This window comes from Serinus canaria, chromosome 3 (genome assembly GCF_022539315.1).
Source record: "Serinus canaria isolate serCan28SL12 chromosome 3, serCan2020, whole genome shotgun sequence".
Classification (NCBI taxonomy): domain Eukaryota; kingdom Metazoa; phylum Chordata; class Aves; order Passeriformes; family Fringillidae; genus Serinus; species Serinus canaria.
Window position 1 is genome coordinate 109,422,979 of NC_066316.1, and position 23,909 is coordinate 109,446,887.

A 23,909-nucleotide genomic window follows, 5' to 3' on the forward strand; every position below is an offset into this window, starting at 1 on the left:
TAAGATTTTTAATTCTTCATTTTTTCCTTTTTTGACCCCAGATATGTCTGTTCAAGATAAACTATAGGATATGCTTCTTTAAGCTACCAGACCACAAAAATACTTTTAAAAAAGTAAAAGCTTTTTTTCCCCTGTAGCATATGACTGGGCAGTTCACCAAACTCCTACTGCAACCTTCTGTTTTCAGCCCAAAGACTGGTTTTCAACTGCAGTATTTCTCAGGGAGAGCTCCTAAAGTTACCACCAGCATTTTGCATAGCTGCCTTACTATAGGAAAACACATCCAAACCTTTCAGCACAGCCTCAGAGGAGTCCTTGAGATGAGCTGATACAACCCAGGGTTCTGCTGGAGGCCCCAGTTTGTCAATTCTTTCACCCTGGCAGGAAGAATAGAAGAGAAGAATTAAGATCTTGTCTCCTCAGCAAGAGCAAAGAAAGCTTTCATTGTTTTAACAACTGTAATTTTTTTTTATATATATATACCCCCTCTCTGAGAGCAGTTTGCATTTATGTGTCACCTGTAACAAATGTCACAAAGGTCACCCTAACTTTTCAAGGTGAGGCCACCTCACAGAATGGGTCAGGTTGGAAAGAACCACATTGGCTCATCAGGTGCCAACTCCCTGCTCAAGCAGGGCCATCCCTGAGCACAGGCACAGGGTTGTGTCCAGAAATTCCTGGAATATCCCCAGTGAGGGAGACTCCACAGCCACCCTGGACAATCTGTTCAGTGCTCAAGCTCTGCACAGGAACGAAGTTCTGCCTCGTGTCCAGGTGGAACTCGATGGGATCACTTCCTGCCCATTCCTCTGATGCCATTGCTGGAGCAGAACCTGGCTCCATGCAAAGTCTCAGATGTAAAAAAATCTCAAATATTAAAATAGCAATGAATTTTAAAAAGTCTCTATCCACAGGGAGGCAAATTCTACCTTTCTGTCCAGGAAAATGATTTTTGGCTGTACAGGAAGCTGCTTCTCAATTTCTCCATCTGAAGGCTGCACCTGAACAGAGATGCTGTAGGGTCTCCTGTATAAGCATGTTTCTGAAAGTTGTCTGCTTCCATTTCTTTCACATGAAAAGGGATGGGAAAGGAAAAAAAAAAAGAAACAAAAAAAAAAAAAGAAAATCAGAAATAAAGTTTTAGGTGTTATTTTCTGTTCCTATTTTCTACCTTCTAATTTACCATATCATAACCCTTTGATTCCTTGGGTGAGAGCAGCATGCATGGAAACAAGAAAAAGTTCTCACTTCAAGCAGAAAGCAGCACCAAAGTATGAAAAACTCTCTTTTCAATCCCCAGTTTACGGATGGAAAAGTGAGAAATTACCAAAACAATTGATGTCCCTGGTATCGTGTTGGTGTCATGTGGCAGAGACAGGGATTTTATGGATTCATGAATCCTATGCCTTAGCCCCAAAGTCAACATTGAAGTGCACTGTGAGCAGTGGAGCCTGCAAATGTTCCCTGTCCAGCAGAAAGATTTCCACTGAAAACCTTTGAGCTCCTCTAAGAACAAAGTCTTGGTTCCTCTGCACAAACACACCAATTACAGGGCTTTACCACAATTCCTTTTCCTGCCATCACCTTCCTAATCTGCAAAGTCTGCAGACTGAAATAAAGCAGTTACAGACACCCCCTTGAAAGACATTGGTTTTTGCAAGCCTGAAATTTAAATTAGAACATCCCAGGAGAGTGCTTTTGCATTTGAATAAAGAATCAACACTTCATTCTGAGCCTGGATCATTTCATTCCCTCTCCCAGTGCTTTGTGCCATTTAGTATCTCATATATATATATAATTTATATATATATAAAAAGCTGTAATCTGCAATTGCAATGAAGTGGCTGGGGGTTTGGTATTGTCTTGAAATGAAAGAAGAAAAGCTATTCATTGATCTCTAGTGTTTGCTTAAAGGTGTTTACAAACACAAGATATATGGAGTTTAAATTTCCTTTGCTTTTAACTCTTTTTTCCTAGTTTGAGTGATGGTTGTGGATGTTTTTTCAGAGTATTACTCTGTATTACAAATGAGAAACTGTTCATACTGAGCTGATGGAAAATACTGGTCTGAACTACAGCAGCTGGAAAGATCAACTAAGGTTTTAAGGATGTGTGCAGACTCGAAAGGTAGCTCAGGGATTGAAGTTTTAGTTCTTATCTTGTTCTTTATCTTGTATTTTTGTTGGTTGGAAAGTCTCAAAGGCAGTGTTAGGTTTGAAATTCATGTCAGGGACATCAGTAAGGTGCTGTTGCCCACCTTCTTCCAAAAATGTGCATTCAGCTGTGTGACCAAATGCCAAGTCATATATAATACACCAAGTCATTCCTGTTTTCAAGCTAAAGAGCTGCAGTTTTCTGTGAACTCCCTGGCTCCAGCTGAGCACAGAGAGATTTAGATGAGTCTTGGCATTCTTTCTGTAAGGCCCAAAATTTTTTTTTTTTTCTCTGCTCAGCTTCTTTAACAAATAAGAAAAATGCCCTGAATTCACACCTCAGTCTCTACATGCTGAAACTGTGCACAGAGGAAGGCTGCTGCAAAATGTGGATCTAGGAAGTACTTCTCACACCCTAGGGTGGAGTAGAGTCATAAAATCATAGAATCATACAGTCATAGAATCAGAGAATCATAGAAAATTTGGATTGGAGGGGACCTTAAAGCTTATCCAGTTCCAGTCCCTGCCTTGGGCAGGGAGACCTTCCACTATCCCAGGTTGTTCCTAACCCCATCCAGTCTGACCTGGGACACTTCCAGGGATGGGGCAACCACAGTTTCTCTGGGCAACCTGTGCAACCCTCACAATAAAAAAATTCTTCTTAACATCTAATCTAAATCTCCCTTCTTTTAATTTAGAAACATTCCCCCTTGTTCTTTCCCTCTCTGGTAAATAATGGTGAAGAAAACAGAACTAAACAAAACTAGACATGGATACTTAAAATGGAAATGTAAAAATGAATGTGTTTGTGGGTAATTTGAACTTGGTTAACTCAGCATGGAATGCAGTGTTTATATCCCACATGGTCCAACCTAACTTGTGCTGTGAGGGAGCCCCCCTGCCTTAGGGCACAACCCTGCACACAGCAAGCTATATTCCTTAAAATTATGTCAGTGTGGAGGAGGAGAAAGGAGCATCCTACTGCTTCCCTGCTGATTCATGCTGGAGGGAAAATAGGCCTTTCTTGGCACAGCTTTGTCCTAGGGAGGTGGAGGTTGATGAGTGCTTGCAGCCCATCAAGGACCAGAGCAAGACCTGCCTTTGCCTTCATCCTGTAGCCATGAAGGATGTGCTGTTTGCCACTGCCCTGGAGTCTCCTGCTGGGCAGGGGCAGGCTGGTTGGCAATTCCCTGCTGGCAGGGAGCAGCTCTGATGCTCAGTGCCCTGCAGCTCTTCTAGATGTGGGCACAGCAGGCTGGGGATGCCTCAGTCAGCAGGGACACCAGGCATTCCTGATCCTGTCACCATCAGTGCCTGCACGTCTGCTGAACAGACTGAGGTTCCATAGGAGAGCAAGTGCTTGTCCTTTAGCAGCAGGGAAGTTTGAGGGCATAAACTGGAGGGTCTGCTGCAGGTGATATGGATTAATTGAGAAACTTGGTAGAGAGATTTGGGGCAGAGGAAATTAAGTATCCCTGAAATCAAGGAGAACTTGTCATTTTATTTACAATTGCAATAATAACTGCAATCATAAAATATAAAATCATAGAATGATTTGGGTTGAAAGGGACCTTGAGGATTATCTTGTTCCAACACTCTGCCATGGGCAGGGACACCTTCCATTATCCCAAGTTACTCCAAGCCCTGTCCAACCTGACCTTGAATACCTCCAGGGATGGGTCAGCCATGGCTTCTCTGGGCAATCTGTGCCAGGGCCTCACCACCCTCACAGGGAGGAATTTCTTCCTGATATTTAATCTAATGTAATATAGTAATGTCATTACTAATATAGTTATATCATGTCATCATAATAATGTCTACAATAGTAGACAATAGTAGAGGGAGGGAGAAGGAGAAGAAGAAGAAGAAGAAGAAGGAGAAGGAGAAGGAGAAGGAGAAGGAGAAGGAGAAGGAGAAGGAGAAGGAGAAGGAGAAGGAGAAGGAGAAGGAGAAGGAGAAGGAGAAGGAGAAGGAGAAGGAGAAGGAGAAGGAGAAGGAGAAGGAGAAGGAGAAGGAGAAGGAGAAGGAGAAGGAGAAGGAGAAGGAGAAGGAGAAGGAGAAGGAGAAGGAGAAGGAGAAGGAGAAGGAGAAGTATCAATTGACTTCAAGGGGAAGGAGATCAGGATGAGAATGTGTGTCAAGGGTCCATTCAAGTCAATGTGTCTACTGGAAAACTAAATGATGCCAAAAACAAGCCTTGGCACTGACACCTCATTACCTCTGCTGTTAAGCTTTCAGTCTCTCTTAAGCTGTGGTTCATGTCCAATGTCAAATTCCAGAACAACTCCCAAATAGTCTGGGAGCTAATACAGTCAGAAAATATTTTCACTCAGAAGTTTGGATGAGGCCATGCTGAAATATGTCAGCTGGCCTTGGTGTCAAAGAACAGCCCCTGGCATATTTAATTTTCTAATAGACATTGAAATTAATTGAACAGTTGTCTGCTATGCCTGCAATGTGCTGTAAAATCAATGAATCCTTGGAAGGAGAAGGAAATTGGGAAGAATTTAGGGAATAATATGACTAAATGAATCATGATCCAGCCAAAGAGACATTTTTGTTGTTGTTGAAAAGGCAGGGATTGCTGGTGACTGCTAGGGATTCAAGAAAAGGAGGTTCAGCAAGGACAGGGCACAGGCAAGCTGAGGAATTGTGGCAGGCAATGTAGATACATATTCCCTGGAAAGATTATGAGGAACTCAGAGTTTTTGGGTGAGAATGGGTTCTGATGTCATGGGATGATGAAATAAGCCTAGCCTCTGCCCTCTCAGGTGCACTGTTGGAGCTTTGTCACCCCCTGAAGATCTTGTCACTAATTAATACAGCCCAGGAAGAATGGCATGAGTATCAGAAGACAAAGAGGAGTCTGAGGTCATTCCTATTTAAAGCAAAAAAAGATATTTGAAGGATGACTTTTATTTCCACCAATTCCCATATTTTCCCATATTTTAGAAAGAAATAAAAGAGATTTGTGTAGCCCAGCTTCTGGCTCTGCACAGGACAGACCCAAAGATCCCATCCTGTGCCTGAGAACATTGTCCAAGCACTTCTTGGACTCTGCCAGGTTTGGTGTGGTGACCACTGCCCTGGGGAGCCTGTTCAGTGCCCAGACATCCTCTGGGTGAAGAAACATCTCCTTACATCCAACCTAGACATCCCATGGCACATTTTCATGTCATTCCCTCAGGTTCTGTCACTGGTCACCACAGAGCAGAGATCAGTGCAGGCCCTTTTCTTCCCCTCATGAGGAAATTGTAACTGCAGTGAGGTCTCCTCTCAGTCTCCTTTTCTCCAGGCTGAGCAAACCAAGTGACCTCAGCCTCTCCTCCTATGACTTCCCTTCTAGGCCCTTCTTTTGTTAGAACAATGAATCTGATGAAGGGTTTAGATGTAGCATCACCAGAAGCCTTTGGAAGGAGAGGGACAGAGCAGATGCATCAGATAGGAGAGAAACATCCTCCAGATTCATTAGTGACTTCCATTAATAGCTGTAGATCAGTGGAAATGCCCCTGTTTACAAAGCCAGTGGCAAGGAGCTAAGCCAGGCCTCCTCCATAACACAGTCCCCAAGTTTACTGTCAGAGAAATGTCTTTTATTAAAAGTAAACAGCATCCCGCCGGAGGTCAGAGCTTTGCCGTGCTGCGTATCCCAAGGTAATACCACTTTAAGCTCCACATAAACTCTTAAACAGTTTCTATCCTAAAACCAGACCGTAGGTGGTACAGTTTTTTACGATATGTTATAATAGTGCAATAAATCTGTTAGCTTAAAATCGAATCTCCGTGGCCTTTTAGAGAAATCATCATTAAATGCAAGGCCCTGTTAATGATGCCATCCCAGTGAAATTGTTTAATCTGCTAGGGGGGTGGAAGGTCACCAAATGAATTTTTTATAATACATCAACTTGACACGCAATAGGGAAAACTGTAATAGATAAAAGCAAAGGAAAAGGGCACTGTCTTCTTCTGATAGGTCAATAGCAGCCAAGAGAGTCACTCATCCACTTTTCCTTCACTACCGTGCTCCTTTTCCATTTAATATGGACACCCAATTAATACCTCAGCACCATAGACAACCTCATTTTAGGTGAATTATAGCAATTTCTTCCCCCTTCTCCGAAATGAAAGTGATCACAATACATCATAGCATTGTGCGAATTAACGTTAATTGATTCGAGTTACCAAGCATTGATGGGCCACCTCTATAATCTGGTCCTTATTGGGAGCTGGAAGGGATGGAGGGAAGATTAGATTGCATCCCCCGTTGCTTTGACGACGGCGGTCACCTGATGGCTTGTTAGACAGTTGTACGCTTCTATTGCCGGCCCCAGTGGGGTCGTCAGTAAACTGGAGTGATGTCCAAACATCATTACACGCTGCTCCGATATTAAAGCAAAGGGATTAGCACCTTATTGCAGGCAACCTGGATTTGTCATTGTGCTGTCGTTATCCAATTTCCAGATGATAATGTGACTGTGGCCTGCGGGCACGAGGTCCTACAGCCAAACCAAGGTGCCTGTGTAAGTGCACATATATATGTATCTATATATGTAATTTTTTTTTTTAATACATATACACACACACACACACAGAGTCACATACATACACACACACACACACACTACCCCGCAAACACCCAGCACCCCAAGCCATTTAACCCTTTGCTCACCAGATTCCTGCTAACAAAACATGTGGAAGAATTTTTCCCCCCTTTCCCATCAGACGCGCGGCGGAGGCCAAGAGCGCAATGCGACAGCAGAGCAGGCTGGCCTGGGAGCTGACACAGCCGTCACTCACTCGAATGTCTCAGCAGACAAGCTCTGCTGATAGAGGTGACACCACTCACATGTTAAATAAGGCGGAGTGGGGACAGGATTGGTCCCTTGGAGATGTGGCCAGCAGCTCCTCTCTGCTGGCGCCTGTGTCGTGTAAATCATCGCTTATGTCGCAGGTCCCGTTAGTTTTTAGGAGGGAAAATAAATTCATGTATGACAGGAGCAAGGCAGGTTTTGTTTGACAGCACTGGGGTACCAGCACTTGGGATCAGATCTCTTTACAGTGTTTGAGAAGCATGGCAGGGACACTGCTGAATCTCCTGCGTGTATCTGGACAATGTTAACTTCTGAGGGAACACTGGAACAGGGAATAACTTCCCTTGATCTGATCCTCTTCATTTTTAACTGAGATGTAATAACACAAACCCTTCAGTTTCAAAGACCAAGACTGGTGTGGGGGATATGTGGCAATTTATTCTTCCTTCTTCCCATGGATGCAAAGTCCTGTGCTCTTTTTCCCAAATCTCTCCTACCCTCTCCATCTTCCTCTTCCTCTGCTTTCTCCTGCTCTCCCTGCACCTTTCCTACCTCCTGCTCCTTTCCTGCAGAGGACCCAGCTGAGTTTTGGAAGACAATTGTCAGAGCAAGCAACCAAAGCTATGTGGGGGTTAGGACTGCTAATTGCCTGAATCTTGTAATTCACAGCTGTCACCTTTGAGTGGGAATGACAAATTCTTGGATACGTTTACCATGTACACTAGATAGTAACGGAAATTTAGTTCAAAATTTAAGGCTTAGAGGTGAAATGTATCTTGGTGATAGACTGTCTAATCCCTACACTGTCAGAAGGGCTCCTGCCCAGGAGAGCAGTGGTGAAAAACTGTTATTGTATTCATCTGCTATTATTGGAGAGACAATGAGAAGATCCATGGTAGGTAGTTTGGAGATTTGTTAAAAAACTTGCAAGGGAAATGCTGACTTCACACAAGGCTCATACACGAAGGGCTGCTTTTGGTATTTTCCCCTTCAAAACCAAACAGTCTTATGGACAGACATCATATTTTGTGCTTGTTTGGAACAGTCTGAATGAAAAGCATTTAAGATGTAATTACTCTACTGACCATGGACTCAGGTCAAAATATGCTTCCTTAGTTTTCCTTCCTTGATTTAAATATGAAGGAACAAAAAGATAAAACAGTAGATCTGGGTCTAATCTCTACATAATTTAAGATTTTTTGTAGCATCATCATCCCTAGTATGACAGGGCCTTCCTTGCATTGACAATTCAGTTTTGATGCCCAATTTCAATTCTACCAGAAGCAAAAGATTAGTAACAGACTAAAATTTCACTGTTGATCAGACAGAAAAATGTTCTATTGACAAGAATCTCTTCACATGAACTCTTTTTACATCCATTGTCACCATCTTCACTGTGGGAAATATGTCTGTCCCTAAATTCCCAATGACCACCCACCTCTTCTGGCTCTTCCCACAACTAAGTTTCCCACTAGGAAAAGAATTATGAATTGACAATAAAAATTTCATCCTAATTCCAAAAGTACAACTTTTGATCTGGCAGTTTTATTTGACATAACATTTTTGTTCAAGTTTTAACCTCCACTTCATACTCATGATATTAATTATACCATCACTTCCATAAAGAACCAGAATTTCCTCTGATGGAAAACCTTCTAGGGTTTTCATGTGGACTTTCCCACCTTTTTACTAGACTGTAAAAGAGATGTTGGCCACCTCAACTCACCCCAAACTATTAAGTAAATAAATAAATAAATAAATAAATAAATAAATAATGAATGAATGAATGAATGAATGAATGAATGAATGAATGAATGAATGAATGAATGAATGAATGAATGAATGAATGTAATTTTGGCTATGTGTGGAAAAAAGAAAATCGAAAATATGTAGAAAATAGTCTTGAATGGAAATATGAAATGTTCTCTTTCCAGTTCTGCTTCAAGACTCTTCCAGTTTATTATCTGGGGAGGAACCTGCTTCTATTTTTAAGTGCAAATTTACCTCCTGATGCCTTGTATGCTTTTGTTCCTGTGCTGTCATTGTCCATAACTATCAAGAGATTCCTCACTGGTATTGACTCCTGCAACATATTTTCACAGATAGAATGATATCTTCCAGATTTGCTTTGCCAAGTTAAACAAACTCTTTAATAAATGGTTTTATGATTCTCTTCCTTATTTCTTAAAATAAACTCAGTTTCCATGGTGATCTTAATTGTCCTTCCTTTTACTTACTTGAACTGAATTTGTCCTTTTTTGTACATCTGCTGTGAGTGACTGGCATATTCTACATGAGAATATGCCCTCTACACTGAATAGAATCTAACCCTGTGAATATCTAACCTAAAATTAAATAAGTTTAAATTAATGGAGATTTAAAGCTTAGTTTAAGCTCCTGAGTATCATCACTTCCACAACTTCACTTGAGGAGTGTAGCAGATAAACTTTGAAATTACCTCAAGTGCTACAATATCTGCAAATCTTGACGTGGAGATTTTAGCATCCTGTCTTTGCCTGCTCACTGGAGGAAAAACTTGCATACTTATGCAGTAAAAGAGCTGCCAAGTCTTTTTTATAAAACCCTGTACAATTCCACAGAGCAGCCTGCCTGAAACCTTCACAAAAGTTACCAAATCCAAGAACTTTGAGGTTAGGAGGAGTAAGAATTAATCTAGATTCATCAGAACTCCACCCCTGCTGCCTGCATATGTGACATGTGACACAGGGAATTAGTTGTAATATCTTATTTAGTGCTCTGCATGGGAATTCCTGTTGGAATGAGCCATTCTTTGATAATTTGCTTCCCTTTTATTCCTTGCTGTACACCTCAAATTTCCTGCACAAGCACCATTTTTCATATGCTACCTCAAACATAATTCTCAACAAAAAAATATTTCAGTTTGTGTCCAGTTAAAGGTCAATTAAGAAGGAGCAAAGCACCCTGAAGTAGAGTGGGGATAGGGACTAAATGGCTTCTGGACAACTGTCCAGAATTCTATTCCTGATTTTGTATAAAGGCACCTGCACAAAGACACACAATATATTCATCACTGTGCTTCTTGTTCTTTCCTATTTATGTTGATATTAAGAAGATTTTGCAAACCTGGGATTTCTATCTGTAAATACATCACAGCATCTGTTATACATGGGGATTTTACTGGAAGATAAACTGTGTGATAGACATCTCTGACTCTCCAGCTGTGCAAGACTATTGCAGCCACAGCAATCACCTCTGTCTTCTCTTGACACATTAATGAGCCGTGCTTGAAGTGACCCTAACAAAGGAGTTAAATTAAAATCATGGATAAAAGCACTTCAAATCATAACAGACAAGCCATATTTTTTAAAGGCTTGGCAGTGTGATATACAGACCTACTGACTAATACCTTTCCACAGCAGGGTTTCCAAGACTCCCCTTCAGCTTCCATGTCCTGGGCTGCAAATGAACATCCAGCCTGTGCTGATTAAAGATCTTTTTGTAATTGTTGTTGTGTTACAAAACCATAAAATCATTAAGGTAGGGAAATGCTTCTAATACTATTTAGTCTAGCCATTAACACAGCACTACTGTGTTGACCTCCAAACCATGTCCCCAAATGTCACATTCATTCACCCCTTGACCACTTCCAGGGGTGGTGACTCCACCCCTGCCCTGGGCAGCCTATCCCAATATGTGACCACTCTTTCAGTGAAAGATTTTTTTTCCTTAATATCCAACATAAACCTCCCCTGGTGCCACTTGAAGGAGAAGGCTTTTCTCTTATCCTGTTACTTGTTACCTGGGAGAAGAGACCGACCCTCCCCTGGCTCCAACCTCCTTTCAGAGACTCTTTGAGAATGATAGTGATGCAGGGCAATTCACTGCTCTGAAAGCCCAAGGAGATGGGCCCGGCAGGAGTGCAGGTTCTGTGTATTTCTGATGGTCCAACTGGGTTTTGCATGACTCAGGTGTGAAAATATTCCTCTTTTCCTTCCACTGAAAAACACACTGGAATACTTTGTCAGACTTGTAACCCCAGCCCCATTATCTGTGCCTGTGCCAGCATGTGCTGCTTAAATGGAGACAGATAGACAGTGGGGACAGTACATGTCCCAACAGGAAAACCCTGATTTCATTTCACAGGTTATCTGTGGCTTTATTGCATCAGAAATGTCAGCCATGAGTAATTCCAGAAAAGCTATGACTGATGGGGAGCAATAAATAACAGTGCAGAGGAGCCCGAGCAGCTGAGGGTGGGTGAGTTCTGAGCCAGTCCTATCATCTGGTGATGTGAGTGTTCTCTTCAATAAAGATCCCAGGTCTTCCCAGAGCTGGGACAGTGAATCCAAGGCTTTAGGCTAGCCCTGCTCTTGTGTGTGTAGTAAAACAGCCTCCATCCTAGGGAACTCTCCTGATCCTTGCTGCTTGGAATATTTTTGCTCTGGGCACAGACAGGAGTACAAAATGCAGCTGGGAGAACAGTCACAGTGTGGAGATGTCATTTCTGCCTGAAAAAAGGCAGCCTTGAGGTTTCCTGGCTTGCACACAGAAGATGGTTCTTCCCTCCTTTAAACTGTCCCTTGGGATCATGTCTTGTGATCATGTAAATCATGGAATGCTTTGGGCTAGAACAGATCTTCAAGATGATCCAGTTCCACCCCCTCCCATGAGCAGGGACACCTTCTACCATCCCAGGTTGTTCCAAGCCCCATCCAGCCTAGCTTAGGACACTGCCAGGGATCCAGGGGCAGCCACAGCTTCTCTGGGCAACCTGTGCCAAGGCCTCCCCACCCACTGTAAAATTTCCCACATTATTTTTCTGCTGTCCCATTTTGCAGTGTCCTTCAGTGTAACAAAAACAGCCCCACTCACAACAGTGATGTTCTGCTGATCCAAGATGCAGTATATCTTCAGAATTTGCCCTGATATAAGATCTAATCTTGCACTTAAGAATTCCTCATTGGGCTTAGTGCAACACCACAAAAAAACTAACCAAACCCCAAAAGCACAAGAGCAAAGCAAAAACAAGAGAAAGAAAGAAAAGAAAAGAAAAGAAAGAAAAGAAAGAAAAGAAAAGAAAAGAAAAGAAAAGAAAAGAAAAGAAAAGAAAGAAAGAAAGAAAAGAAAAGAAAAGAAAAGAAAGAAAAGAAAAGAAAAGAAAAGAAATAAGAAAGAAAAGAAAGAAAAGAAAAGAAAAGAAAAGAAAAGAAAAGAAAAGAAAAGAAAAGAAAAGAAAAGAAAAGAAAAGAAAAGAAAAGAAAAGAAAAGAAAAGAAAAGAAAAGAAAAGAAAACCCCACCCAACCCAAAGAAAACAAAAATAAAATCTTTCCCCCAAAAACAAACAAAAAACCCAAAACTACCGACAGCTGAAACCAACCAACCAAAAATAAAACAACAAAACAAAGATTCCTACAGCTACAGACCACTGTCCTCCTTCTGGGTGCTTTCCCACCAGGAACCACACAGGGTCTACTAGAAAAGTTAAGCATGTGGACACAGTTTGTATCACTGGCAGACATCAGGATAGGCCATGGGTCAGCAGTAAATGGGAGAGGATGTGGTATTAATTTCAGAAGGTAATTCTTAGACAAATCCAATTTCTTTCTTGCATAGATGGAATATATGGAATACACTTTTAGTTGGATAAGCCTCGGTATTGCACATCAAAAATAACATTATGCAATATCAAGAGAGTGCACAATAAGAGGGCCAAACATCAAATCCTATGTCCCCTATTAAAAACAGATGGGATATTACCTTTTTCATATTACCCATATGCTTTGAATACTATTTCAAGATCTGATACTGAAATGCACTGGTGTCTGCTCCCATCCCAGCCCTGCTCTTCACAGCCTCCCCTGCAGATGAGGGCTGACATCTGGGCTGTGCAAATAGTGGCTGTAGGATGCTGAAAAGAGCAAGACAGGGACAGAGGAAGGAGGGAGAGAAAGGGTTGTTTTCTGCTGTGGATGAGAGGGAAAAAAAAACCTTCAAAAAGTGAGTCTTGGTATGGAATATCAATAAAATTTTGTATGTACAAAACTGACCAAGAACTCTGCAACTGGCAGAGCTCAAAAGGGAACTCCAGGGGGAAATTATTGTAAAGCAAAAGTGTCCTGTGTTCTTCTGTCAAAATGAGATGCAGGTCTGTTGCTGTATCTGCATGGAGATACAAATAAAAAGCCACCACTGATAAAATACATGGAACGTTTTGTGGGCCGATAAATTACCAACAGAACAGTCAAACACGGGGGCCCATGTGGGATGTAGGATCTGGGCAAACAGAGGGAACTGGGTTCTGGAAAGTCAGAACTGAAAAGGAATTAAAGAATACAGTGGGCAAACAGAAGACCATGAAGCTCTCCTGTTTCTGTGGGAGAATGGCTAATGGAATCATTGAATTGTGCCAGTAGAAAATGGGATTTAATACCACTTTTGTATTTGTCACTGATTCCATACAATCATAGAATACCAGGGAGGGATCTCAATGATCCTGTGGTCCAACCTTTCTTGGAAAAATCATGGTCTAGTCAAGGTGGCCCAGCACCCTGTGCAGCTGCTTAAAAATGTCCAAAGTTGGGGAATCTGCCAAGAAGGAAACCTTGACTTTCAGTCATGCCCACTTCCAAACAGATTCAGAAAACAGAGATGGAGAAAGAAAGAAACACTCACCATAACTCAAACATTTTGGTTTTTTACAAAGCAGACTGTGAAGTGATTTGATTACTTTGAAGGTATCTGGAGGATGAGGAAGAGTCAATGCCCAGAAACCTACTGATGTAAAAGTGGAGGCAAGAAACCAGGTGGTCTCATAGGAATCTGGAGGTAGAGGCTGACAAGAGGAAATGGAGAAGTATTTGTGACAGAAAGGACAGGGATAAGATTCAACATCTAGGCACATGTTCAGGTAGTATTGGATGTGTCCAGCTCCTGAATCATCAAGACCAAATGGATTTCTAGAATTTTAGGTAAAAAAAACCGTCGACACTAAGGCATCAAAGTGAAGAGTAGTGGCTTGTATCCTGCAGGATACTGAAGTAAAAGATTAAACAGATTTTTGTCTCATTAAATTTTAAAAGTATAAGAATAAATGTTTAGATCTTCAAGATAGTTAAGGCAACAACCCATCTTTAATAATGCACCCCTGCTGCCACATCAATTCATGAACATTCTTAGATTTAATTTTTTAGAATTTAAGAGCTATGATGGCCTGAATTAACCCAATTCTCTATAGTTTCAAGGCAGACTTCCAGGAACTCTGTTCCTCATTTAAGGCACCACTGACATTTCTGCATTCCAGAGACTCATGAGCACCAGCAGAAAAACATGGTAATGGATGCTTGGAATCGAGCTAGAACTTGGGCATAGCTCTGATATCACAGAATGATGGAATGGTCTGGTTTGGAAGGGACCTTAAAGGTGATTGTGTTCCACACCCTGCCATGGGCAGGGATACCTTCCAAAATACCAGGTTATTCCAAGCCTTGTCCAATTTGGCATTGGACATTTCCAGGGCTGGGGCAGCTACAGCTTCTCTGGGCAGGTCATAGAAACTTTATAACATGTTAAATCATGGTTTGTCATATTTCAGTCAATGGAGAATTTAATAAGTATATCAAGCGGACAAAAGTGCCTCCCTACACTTAAATCAGTATCTGGTGATGATACATCTGCTACTTACCTACTGTTACCTTCTCTTGGGGACAGCAAAGCAGACTGAGTCACCATTAAGGTGTCAACTGGCAAGCCAAGGCCACTCTGAAGGTCTCCAGTCTGATGAGTGTTGATAATTGTTCTGGCCAAACTCTTTAGGCTGTCACTTGTCAGCTCATTTCTTGGATGACCTGGAAGATCACCAAGCTCAATGATCAGCACTCTTGATGGACCAGCCCCACCAGGTGGATGCAGAGCCTGGGTGCTGCCTGGCTGTCTCTCCTCTTCCTGTGGGCTGTATCTGCTCTGAAAGGCTGTGCAAAATGCCATGTTAGGGCAGTGATATCTCTTTTTGCTGGCATTGCCTGAGATTACCTGCAAAGTGCTTTCACTTCCCAGCACGTTATAGACCACTCTGACTTGGTCATGACCAATCTTCAAGAAATCAGCCAATCGATGTGCTATGGTTGCCTCATCCGCTTCCCCAGCAGCCTCAGTTACAGTGAAAGCCACAAGAAGGGAAAGGCCAGCAACTATTTCCACAGGTTCCTTCTCATGGAGGAGAACATAGAGAAGGTTGTCCTCAAAGCTGAAGTAATTTGCCCCTGCCCCTGAGTTCAGTGAAAAAGAAGATGGGGTTGGAGAGACATAATTCCCTTGGGTGAAAACACGAAGGCTGAGTGGTTCAGAGAAGAAAATGGCGAGCATCAGCCTGGTTGTGTTTTGTCCACTGAGAAGGTAGAGTCTGAAAGCCAGAGGTGCCAGGTCTGGGAAGCAAACTGTGGTGAGTTCGGTGGAGGGCAGAACAGAGAAGAAAGCAGAATGATGCTCTGCAGGGTGACACAGAGAATGTGAGGTCTCATCAGTGAAGGTGTCCATAAAGCTTCCAGTCACTGTAACCACTGGGAACAGTCGCTGGCTGTCCACACTGGAATCCAAGTTTTCTAAGATGACAAGTGCATGATCTGTCTGTTTGCAGAAGTAGCCTTGTACTGAGGGCTTGAAGAGGCACTTACTGTCATCTCTGTATATTCCTGGAAGAGAATAAAGGGAGATGGGGAAAAAAAATAAATTGTTTCAGATATCATCTCAATTTTTTTACTAGGTCCTTATTTTCTTATTCCAAATTAAAAGTCACTTTGTCAGTGTTAAAATTTTACATAGTTTCAAGAGAAACCTGGACACTGAGAGCTATTCAATTGGTAGAAACTGCATTTACCTCTAGATGTCCTGGAATTGAAGATTTTTGAGGTCTGAAAGCAAATGACAGAAAAGCATCACATGCACCTACCTTGTTCTTTCTACAAATAAAACTACAGTATCTGTTAAAAGAGCATAGACACAACACAGGCTTTTTGTCTGACCCAGCACTTTGTCCTTGTGCCTTCTACATTTTCCCTGGCCCCAAGCCTGTAGCAGGGTGATGAATCAGGGCATGACTGCAAGTCTTTGCAAAGATAATTTAACCCTACAAATGATGTCTCATCCCACTCACAGAGACTGCACTCCAAACAGAAAACATTAGAAAGGACCAGAACATCATTAATCTACTCCAGTGATGAACCACCTCATCAAGTGAGAAGGTGGAAGAAAACATCAGATTCAGATACGTACAAATATAGGAGATTCTCACGTGTTCCAAATGTCCAAACTCCCACTGCAGTCAGTTGAGATCTGGAATTTCTACCATTTGCTCACAGACAGGTGTCTAGATTTGTTTGGGATGTCTTGAGGTACCTGAGTCGTGTGAGACAGGGTCCATAGAAGACATGTGCCTTGCAAGGACACCCCACAACACCAGAATTTACACTAAACACACATTTGTGTAACTGAAACACACCCAATTCCCCAGCCATCTATTCAAAGCAGTTTAAAACCAATGAAATTCACACTAAAATACTTCTGTTTAGTCATCTGGATTGCATTTTACAATCCTATAATTTTATAGATCACAGTTGGGATCCTGTCACTTAAACACAAGTGCAGAGTGCCACTTGGACTTCTTTTGGTAGCTGCAACACCTGTAAGTGTAAGACACAATGAATGGGAATGCAAAAACCACTTTAGACAACACTTTGTTTTTTCACTGAATGTAACAGGGATGAAGATTGTTGCACAAGTCTCAGGATTTCCCATTAAATCCCCTCTAAGTGCCTCTCCAGACTTGTCAAGAGGACCTTATTATGGAAGGCTCTAGAGAGAAGAGATGTAATCCACACAGTCATTCTTCTGAGTTATAATCACAGACTCACAGAATTGTTTGGGCTGTAAGGTTGGACCTTAAATATCATCTAGTTCCAGCCCTCCTGCAAAGGGCCACCTTCCACTAGACCAGGTTGCTCAGGCCCCCATCCTACTGACCCTGAACACTTCCAGGGATGGGGAATCCACAGCTTCTCTGGGCAACCAATGCCTCAGCATCCTCAGAGTAAAGAATTTCTTTGCAATATCAAATTTAACCCTACCCCTGTTAGTTTGATGCCATTTCCCCTTGTGCTGCCACTCCATACCTTTGTCAAAAGTCCTGAATGGTGCTATAAGTTTATAGTGTGCTCCATCTGACTAAATACAGGTCTCTGCTTTAAGATGAGAGAAATTGTGCCTCAGGCTGTAACGATGAGATCACCACTGATTATAAAGAGAGAATAAAAGTAAATGAGTTCAGATACAGGCACCAAAAACATAAACATTTCTGCCTGGAGCATCTTAGAAAAAGATGTATATTTCTGTTTTGCCTTCCTCTTTTCAAAATGAAATCAAAGGAGGAATTTGCTGCTGTAGTCAGCTAGAATTCTCCTTTCCTCACCTAGATTCCTCCTTCTTTAGTCAGCTGGGCTCACAAACGTGTTAGGCAAAGCATGGCCAATGTCCAAACCAACTCTGTGCTCCTCAATCAGCACCTGGCGACATGTATTCAGTTCACATAAACAATAAGGGACAGCAACACAAACTTCTGGATGAATAAGAAGACATTGGGGCAAAAGGATGTCCCTTATCAAGGACATATTATGTGAAAATTTCGGCTAGATAAAAGTAGAAGACTCCTAAAAAAGAAATTAACTATGAGAACTGTTGGATGGGGCTCTGAGCAACATGGTGCAGTGGAAGGTAGGGCAGTCCCTGCCCATGGTAGGAGTGTTGGAACTGGATGATCTTTAAGGTTGCTTCCAACCCAAGCCATCTTATGATTCCATTAAATAATTCTGGGTTCTGCCTTTAGTTACATCTCAAAGCCTGGGTCCTCTAGATCCTCTATGTATTTCCAGAGGAATCATCATGTGCAGCCTGTGGTCTGTGAACATTCCCCAGAATGAGATCTCCCTCTGCATGTCCCTGAGGGAAGTAGTGGAATTACATAAATGTTGAGCTCTGCTCAGGAACGATGTCCAAATGAGATGAGATCTGTTCAATCCCCCCTATTTTTGACACCAGCTTACAAATTTGCTTCCTTTTTCTTGCTTTTCCCTGTTTTTTGGTTTTTTTTTTTCAGTGTAAGTATTTTGCTGTAGTATTTTGCCGTCAGTTTGTGCTGGAGGCAAAAAGAGAGTGAGGGACAGCTCTGTTCAGAGCAGAAGTGGAAATGCTGTGCTCAGAGACACTGGAGTTGTCCTGGAGCGCTGGGAGGATGCGCTGTGCCGCCAGCAGCCTGCCCACAAAGGCTGACACATCTCATCCACGGCTCTCCTGGAAACACCCCATCTCCCCCTGGTGACATTTCTCATGTCTACAAATGGGATTTGATGATATTTCGTGATTTCTCAGAACTTTCCTTAGTCCTGCCTGCCTTGCAAAGGGGGCTGGCTTAGTTTCCTGCACACACTCACACCCATGCACACACACATCATTGCTTGTCTTCTTCCAAATGGCCTTCTCTGCCAGTCACAATTTCTGCAGCCTGCAATTTCGATCACTTTTAAATGAAACCCATGCTGGCCTTAGTAATCATAATGTCATTTACAATTTACCACAAAACATGTTTATTCGGTTAGTAGCACATCGGAGAAAGAGAACTCCATATGAACTCGCCACTGAAGCCCTAATCTGATTATTTCCTCATGAAAATCCAAGCAGGGGTGCTTGTAAGAGGGGGTCTGAGAGGAGAAGAAAAAAGTGAGTCCTGGCCACAGCTGACTCTGATAATCAATGAGAGCAGATAAGTGACGCGGCGTGTCACGGCCAGCAGCTAATCTGCCCCAGGGCTTTCCTCTAAAAAAGGCCAGAGTGGACAGGGCTTAATAAATACTGAGTGACCACTGAATATTGAGCTGACATGTGCTATTTACATTGGTGATGAACAATAGCAGTGATAAATTCCAGAAGCATCCCCCTGCCATGGGTGAAATTGGATTACACAGTTTCTATTTGTATGTGTTTGCACACACACACACACACACACACACACACACACACACATGTGTGTGTGTGTGTGTGAGAGGGAGAAAAAAATGGGGGAAAATGAGTCAACCATAGTCCTAAGAAATGTGTGGGAAAGATGGAGAAGATATTCACATATTGTTGAACTTCATGTTGAGATCTTGTGTACCCAGGCAGAGGAAGGGGACATGTGTGCTTTGGGCTCGAGAATTCACCTGTTTGTCCTGCTCCACACAAGAGAGAGAAATGATACATGGAATGTGTGTCTGCTCACCCTCTGCAGATAATTCCTCCACCTCAGCGAGCAGACTTTGCTTTCTGCAGGTTCCACCCATCACCTAGGCAAATTTATTATTTATTTATATACATAAACACTCCAGCGCATATATCTAGATGAGATTTTAGCACTCAGGTTGCTTCTAGGGCTCCTGACAAATATTAACTTTGTGTCAATATTTGTCCTTCCTGTCGTGAAATGAGGATTTTCCACCTCATTTCACATTTGAAAAGAATAATGCGCCGAGGGAGCCTCTTTGCTTAGGGAAAAAACCTCCACCACTACCACCACATCGTATCCTTTATTTAGAAAAATGGAGAGAGGTGGAAGGAGAGAAGAGCATTTTTTAAAATAGATGTTCTGACTTAAAGGCACACAGAGTCCTTTACAAGTCTCCTGGCTTTTCCCTTGTTCCCCAATGCCAAATAAATAAAATAAAATAAATTCTACATTTAAAATTGAATGAAATACATCAACATTAATGATTTTCCCCTTCAGGTTAACACCACCATTTGCCTCAATAATTTTTACCCATTTCGTGATAGGTTCCACAATTCATGGTAAAAGGAAAAATAGTCTCTTTCTGACAAAAACAAAAGGCAATGTCAGTTTTTTATCAAAATAAAATAAATCTCCCACAATTTTCTTTCCATCTGACTGCATTTGCCCGTCAGTTATTTCTAATTTAACTACAATTATAGCTACAAAAATATAAAAGCAAGGAGGAGAGGAAGGGGGAGGGGAGAGATAAATGGGACACTGTTTAGAAATTGCAATTCATTGGCCTTGGGCTGGCCAGCACATATCTTTGCTGAGAGGGAAATATTCATCAGCATTAACTGTTCCTTTTGACCTGCTGACATTCAAATGGGAAATAAAGGGGGGGGAAAACAAGGGCCCAGGAATAGCACCTTGGAAATCCAGAAAAGGTAAATTATTCTGAGTTCAGTTGCAGAGGAAGGCGCAGTGGTAAAAATGTTTCTCGTGTGTTTGTGTACAAATGTGCTGGGTTTGGTTCAGGCAGAGTTAATTTCCTTTGCAGTAGCTGTTTTGGGCTGTGTTTTGGATTTGTGCTGAAAATGGTGTTAACAGCACAGAGATGTTTTCATTATTGCTGAGAGGGGCTTGCACAGAGTTGAAGAGTTTTCTGCTCCTCACCCCACCAGTGAATGGGCTGGGGATGCACAAGGATTTGGGAGGGGACAGGACAGGGTCTGAGCCAGGACAGCTGACCCCTGGTGACCCATGGGGCATCCCAGACCATGTGGGTTCATGCTTAGCATACAAAGCTGGGATAAGAAGAAGGAAGGGGAGGACATTTGGAGTGTTGGGATTTATTTTCCCAAGTCACTGTTACCTGTGATGGAGTCCCACTAGAGTGGCTGAACACCTCCCTGCCCATGGGAAGTAGTGAATGAATTATTTGTTTTGCTTTGCTTGCTTACACAACTTTTAATTCCTCTGTTTAAAGGTCTTTATCTCAACCCCCAAGTTTTCTCCCTTTTACACTTCCAGTTCTCTCTTCCATCCCACCAGGGCTGAGTGACTGAGGGGCTCTGTGAGGCTGAGTTGCCAGCTGGGGTTAAACCATGGGAACACACATACACATAAATATGTACTCATAGCAGCAACCATGTAAATAAAAATAGAGTGACTGCTTCAGGCTGCTAATTCTTTCTTTTAAAGAAAATTATTTTGGAAGGAAATGAGTCTCATAACATCACTCTGTGTGGGGGTTTTATACTGTCCTGTTTATCATTCTTCTAAAAAAAACTTCGACCCTCCCCCTCCCAGCCAATTTTAGCCGCATTTGTGGACTCAAAAATACTATGTTCCTTCAAGGTTTTAAAAGTAGGTGCCCAAGTAGAGAAAAGACAGTTACTGCTGCTTTCTTTGAACAAAGCTCTGTAGTAAAACTCTCTTCTTATACATCCTGAGATCCACATTCACTCTTCCCTTTCACAAGGAAATCCAAAGAAAAACAGGTGTAGAACATGAAAAATTTGTTCTTGCATTCATTGTGTGCATGCTTTGATATGGCCACACATTGAAATTACTTATTATCTGTAAAATCAAGTGTTATTTGCCACTTTCATACAGTTACACATTTTTATGTTTATATCAACCCTTCAGAGCTCTCCATGCCTAAGAGGGAAGACACACATTACAGATTACAATATATCTTTCCCAGTCATGAACAAAAAATTAGTTTTCCAGTTCCCAAAGACTATAATAATAATTCATTCTTGACCTCAAAGCATCAGTGCACAAGTAAAGTCTTAAAAAGAGAGACCAGCAAATCTCTGAGGTCAGAATGCTCTCCAACAGGGATCAAAAAGAGTATGGGAACCAAGCATTTATATAGCAATGTTCACTCAAAATGCTCCTCAAGCTTTCAGTGATTTACAGGTCAGGAACCTCTTGAGTCAGAGAGATTGTTGTTGATCTTTGTATTTGAGAGAAAACACCAAACCTGTCTCACAAACCCATGAAAAGTTGCGGGGAGAATAATATCCCAGCCAGGAGAAAATATCTTGATCCCTCTCATGGGAGGTGGGTGACTAAATCTGGAAGGGCCTTTTAGTGAGGTTGCCCAGACCAGGATGGATAAAGGGATTTTCCTTATAATTCCACAAATCTTCTGGATTACAAGGTGCCACACTTGGAAATACCTGTGTCCAGAAGAATCAGCAGGAACTGAGATGCTAGAGCATTTTATCCATCAAAACTTATAAAATAACCAGTGCCAAGTCAGGTTCTAGTCTCTGAGGCCAGCTGGCATAGCACTTCCATAGTGTTAAAGCCACAGACCCTCCAGAAGACAGGGATCACCTCCAAACTGCATTTCTGAACTGGCTCCTGACTCATGATGTTTTTGGAAAGCACACAGGAGTTATTTTGGGCCCGTCTGTGTTGGCTGGGACAAAAGTGGGTTTGGAGCTGTACTCTTGGTGCAATAGGAAGCTCAAGTGTCCATACCCCAGTGCTGCTACTGTCAGCACTGGCCCAGAGCAGCTTGTCCATAATTTTACTAAATCAGAAAGACAGAATTGGGAAGGATTTTTTTCTGCATTATGATTAATGGTTTGGGAACTTTGGTCATTTTAGTGATCCTGACAACACAAAGATCCCCATAATACTTATTTCAGGAACAAATCCAATGCAGTGACAAAAGCATTACCAGATATTTTATTGTGCATGGAGACAAAAATGGTTAAACAGTGTGGACTGGAGCTTTTGATGATCTCATGAAGCAGGTAAGACAAACAAACTATTCTCACAAACTTCTTGAAGTGATTAACCACCATCCAAAAAGCCATCTCTGTGTAAGATGGGTCCTGTCTCCCAGGAAAGACAAAAATGCAAAGAGAAACATCTTTTATCCCTATTATTTCACCTTTGAAAAACACACTGTTCCACAAGTATCAGTTCTTTACTTGTGATGCTACCAAAGCTTTTCCCATTTTCTTCCCCTTGAAGATAATCCTGATTTCCTTTAGGTGTTTTTAAGAGGATTTTACTCTTCTTCTTACCAGCAACCTCACTGACTGAAGTTTTAGTCACACCAATACCTGTGGCTCAAAATAAAGATGAGGGGCAGCAAACAGCAGAGCTTTTGCCGACACAATTCCAGTCACCACTTCTCTGGTCTAAGAATGATAAAACTGCCACCACCACCACCACCACCTGAAAGCAGAACAGCAGTTTTGTCAGATGCCAGACCTAAAAATGAATGTGGCTGTGCCACGCACTGCTCTGAGCTGTGGATATAATGAGTTTTGAATGGGAAGTCCCGGACACAATAAATCTGTGCCATATGTGACCATTTCCTGTGTCAGTTCCTTTCTCATAACCAGTGGAGGCTTCTCCCTCCCCCTCACTTTCCCTTTCATGACCCCACACCAGGGCTCTGAAATCTTTCAGGGTTGCTTTTGGGCCCCAGGCCTTTCCACAGCAGTTGCATAAATAAATGAGTTTGACAGCAAACATCATAATGGTTACGGTAATTTGTGCTCCACACAAGTGCTTGTGCTACTCACAGGAGAAACGGGGGAGGAAAGAGCTTGTTTTGTTACCACAAACAAAAGTATGTTCTCTGACAAGTGGTGAAAGAATTAGTCAAATAAACTTGAACTCTATTCAGACCATCGCTGTTATGGATGGGGAGGTTCTCAGCTTCGCTCTCCCTCCTTGGCCTGCAGTCACTGCAAAGACAAATCGTCTTTTTCTTCTGCAAAAATAAAGTTAGGGCATAAAATGAACTGCCTCAAAATAAAATTTTCAGGGAACTCCACTTTACTGCTGTTATTATTATCATTTCTTCCCAATGAGAACAGTTCTTTGGTCCTGGGAACGGACTCACAAAGAGACTGAGTGATTTTCCACTAGAAGCAGGCTAGAAGGAAAATTCCAAATACCTGCAGTTTCTGGAAATATTTTGGTTAGAAATAAGCTTTAAAATGACAACAATTTCTGTAAGAAATAGGTTGAGAGGGCAGAATCTTTCATTTGTTCTATTTTCTTCCTTTTTCATTAACAAATAACACATTTTGACTAAATACGAAACTTCTACTAAGTTTTAAACTTTGCCTGAGAAATTATAATATATTTGGTTTGTGTACAATTTTTTCCTGTAAACCCTATTATCAAAACCCATT

At 41.9% G+C, this 23,909-nt stretch overlaps 1 protein-coding gene across 1 annotated transcript in view; it reads right to left on the reverse strand.

The window, feature by feature from the left end:
* Positions 1-23,909, reverse strand: part of PKHD1 (PKHD1 ciliary IPT domain containing fibrocystin/polyductin) — a 281,842-nt gene that overhangs the window by 56,091 nt on the left and 201,842 nt on the right. The window contains exons 60-62 of the mRNA XM_050971903.1: positions 14,629-15,634; positions 930-1,065; positions 290-377 (exon numbers count right to left, since the gene is read on the reverse strand). Of these exons, the coding sequence (XP_050827860.1) occupies positions 290-377; positions 930-1,065; positions 14,629-15,634 (1,230 nt within the window). The remainder of the gene's footprint in view (positions 1-289; positions 378-929; positions 1,066-14,628; positions 15,635-23,909) is intronic.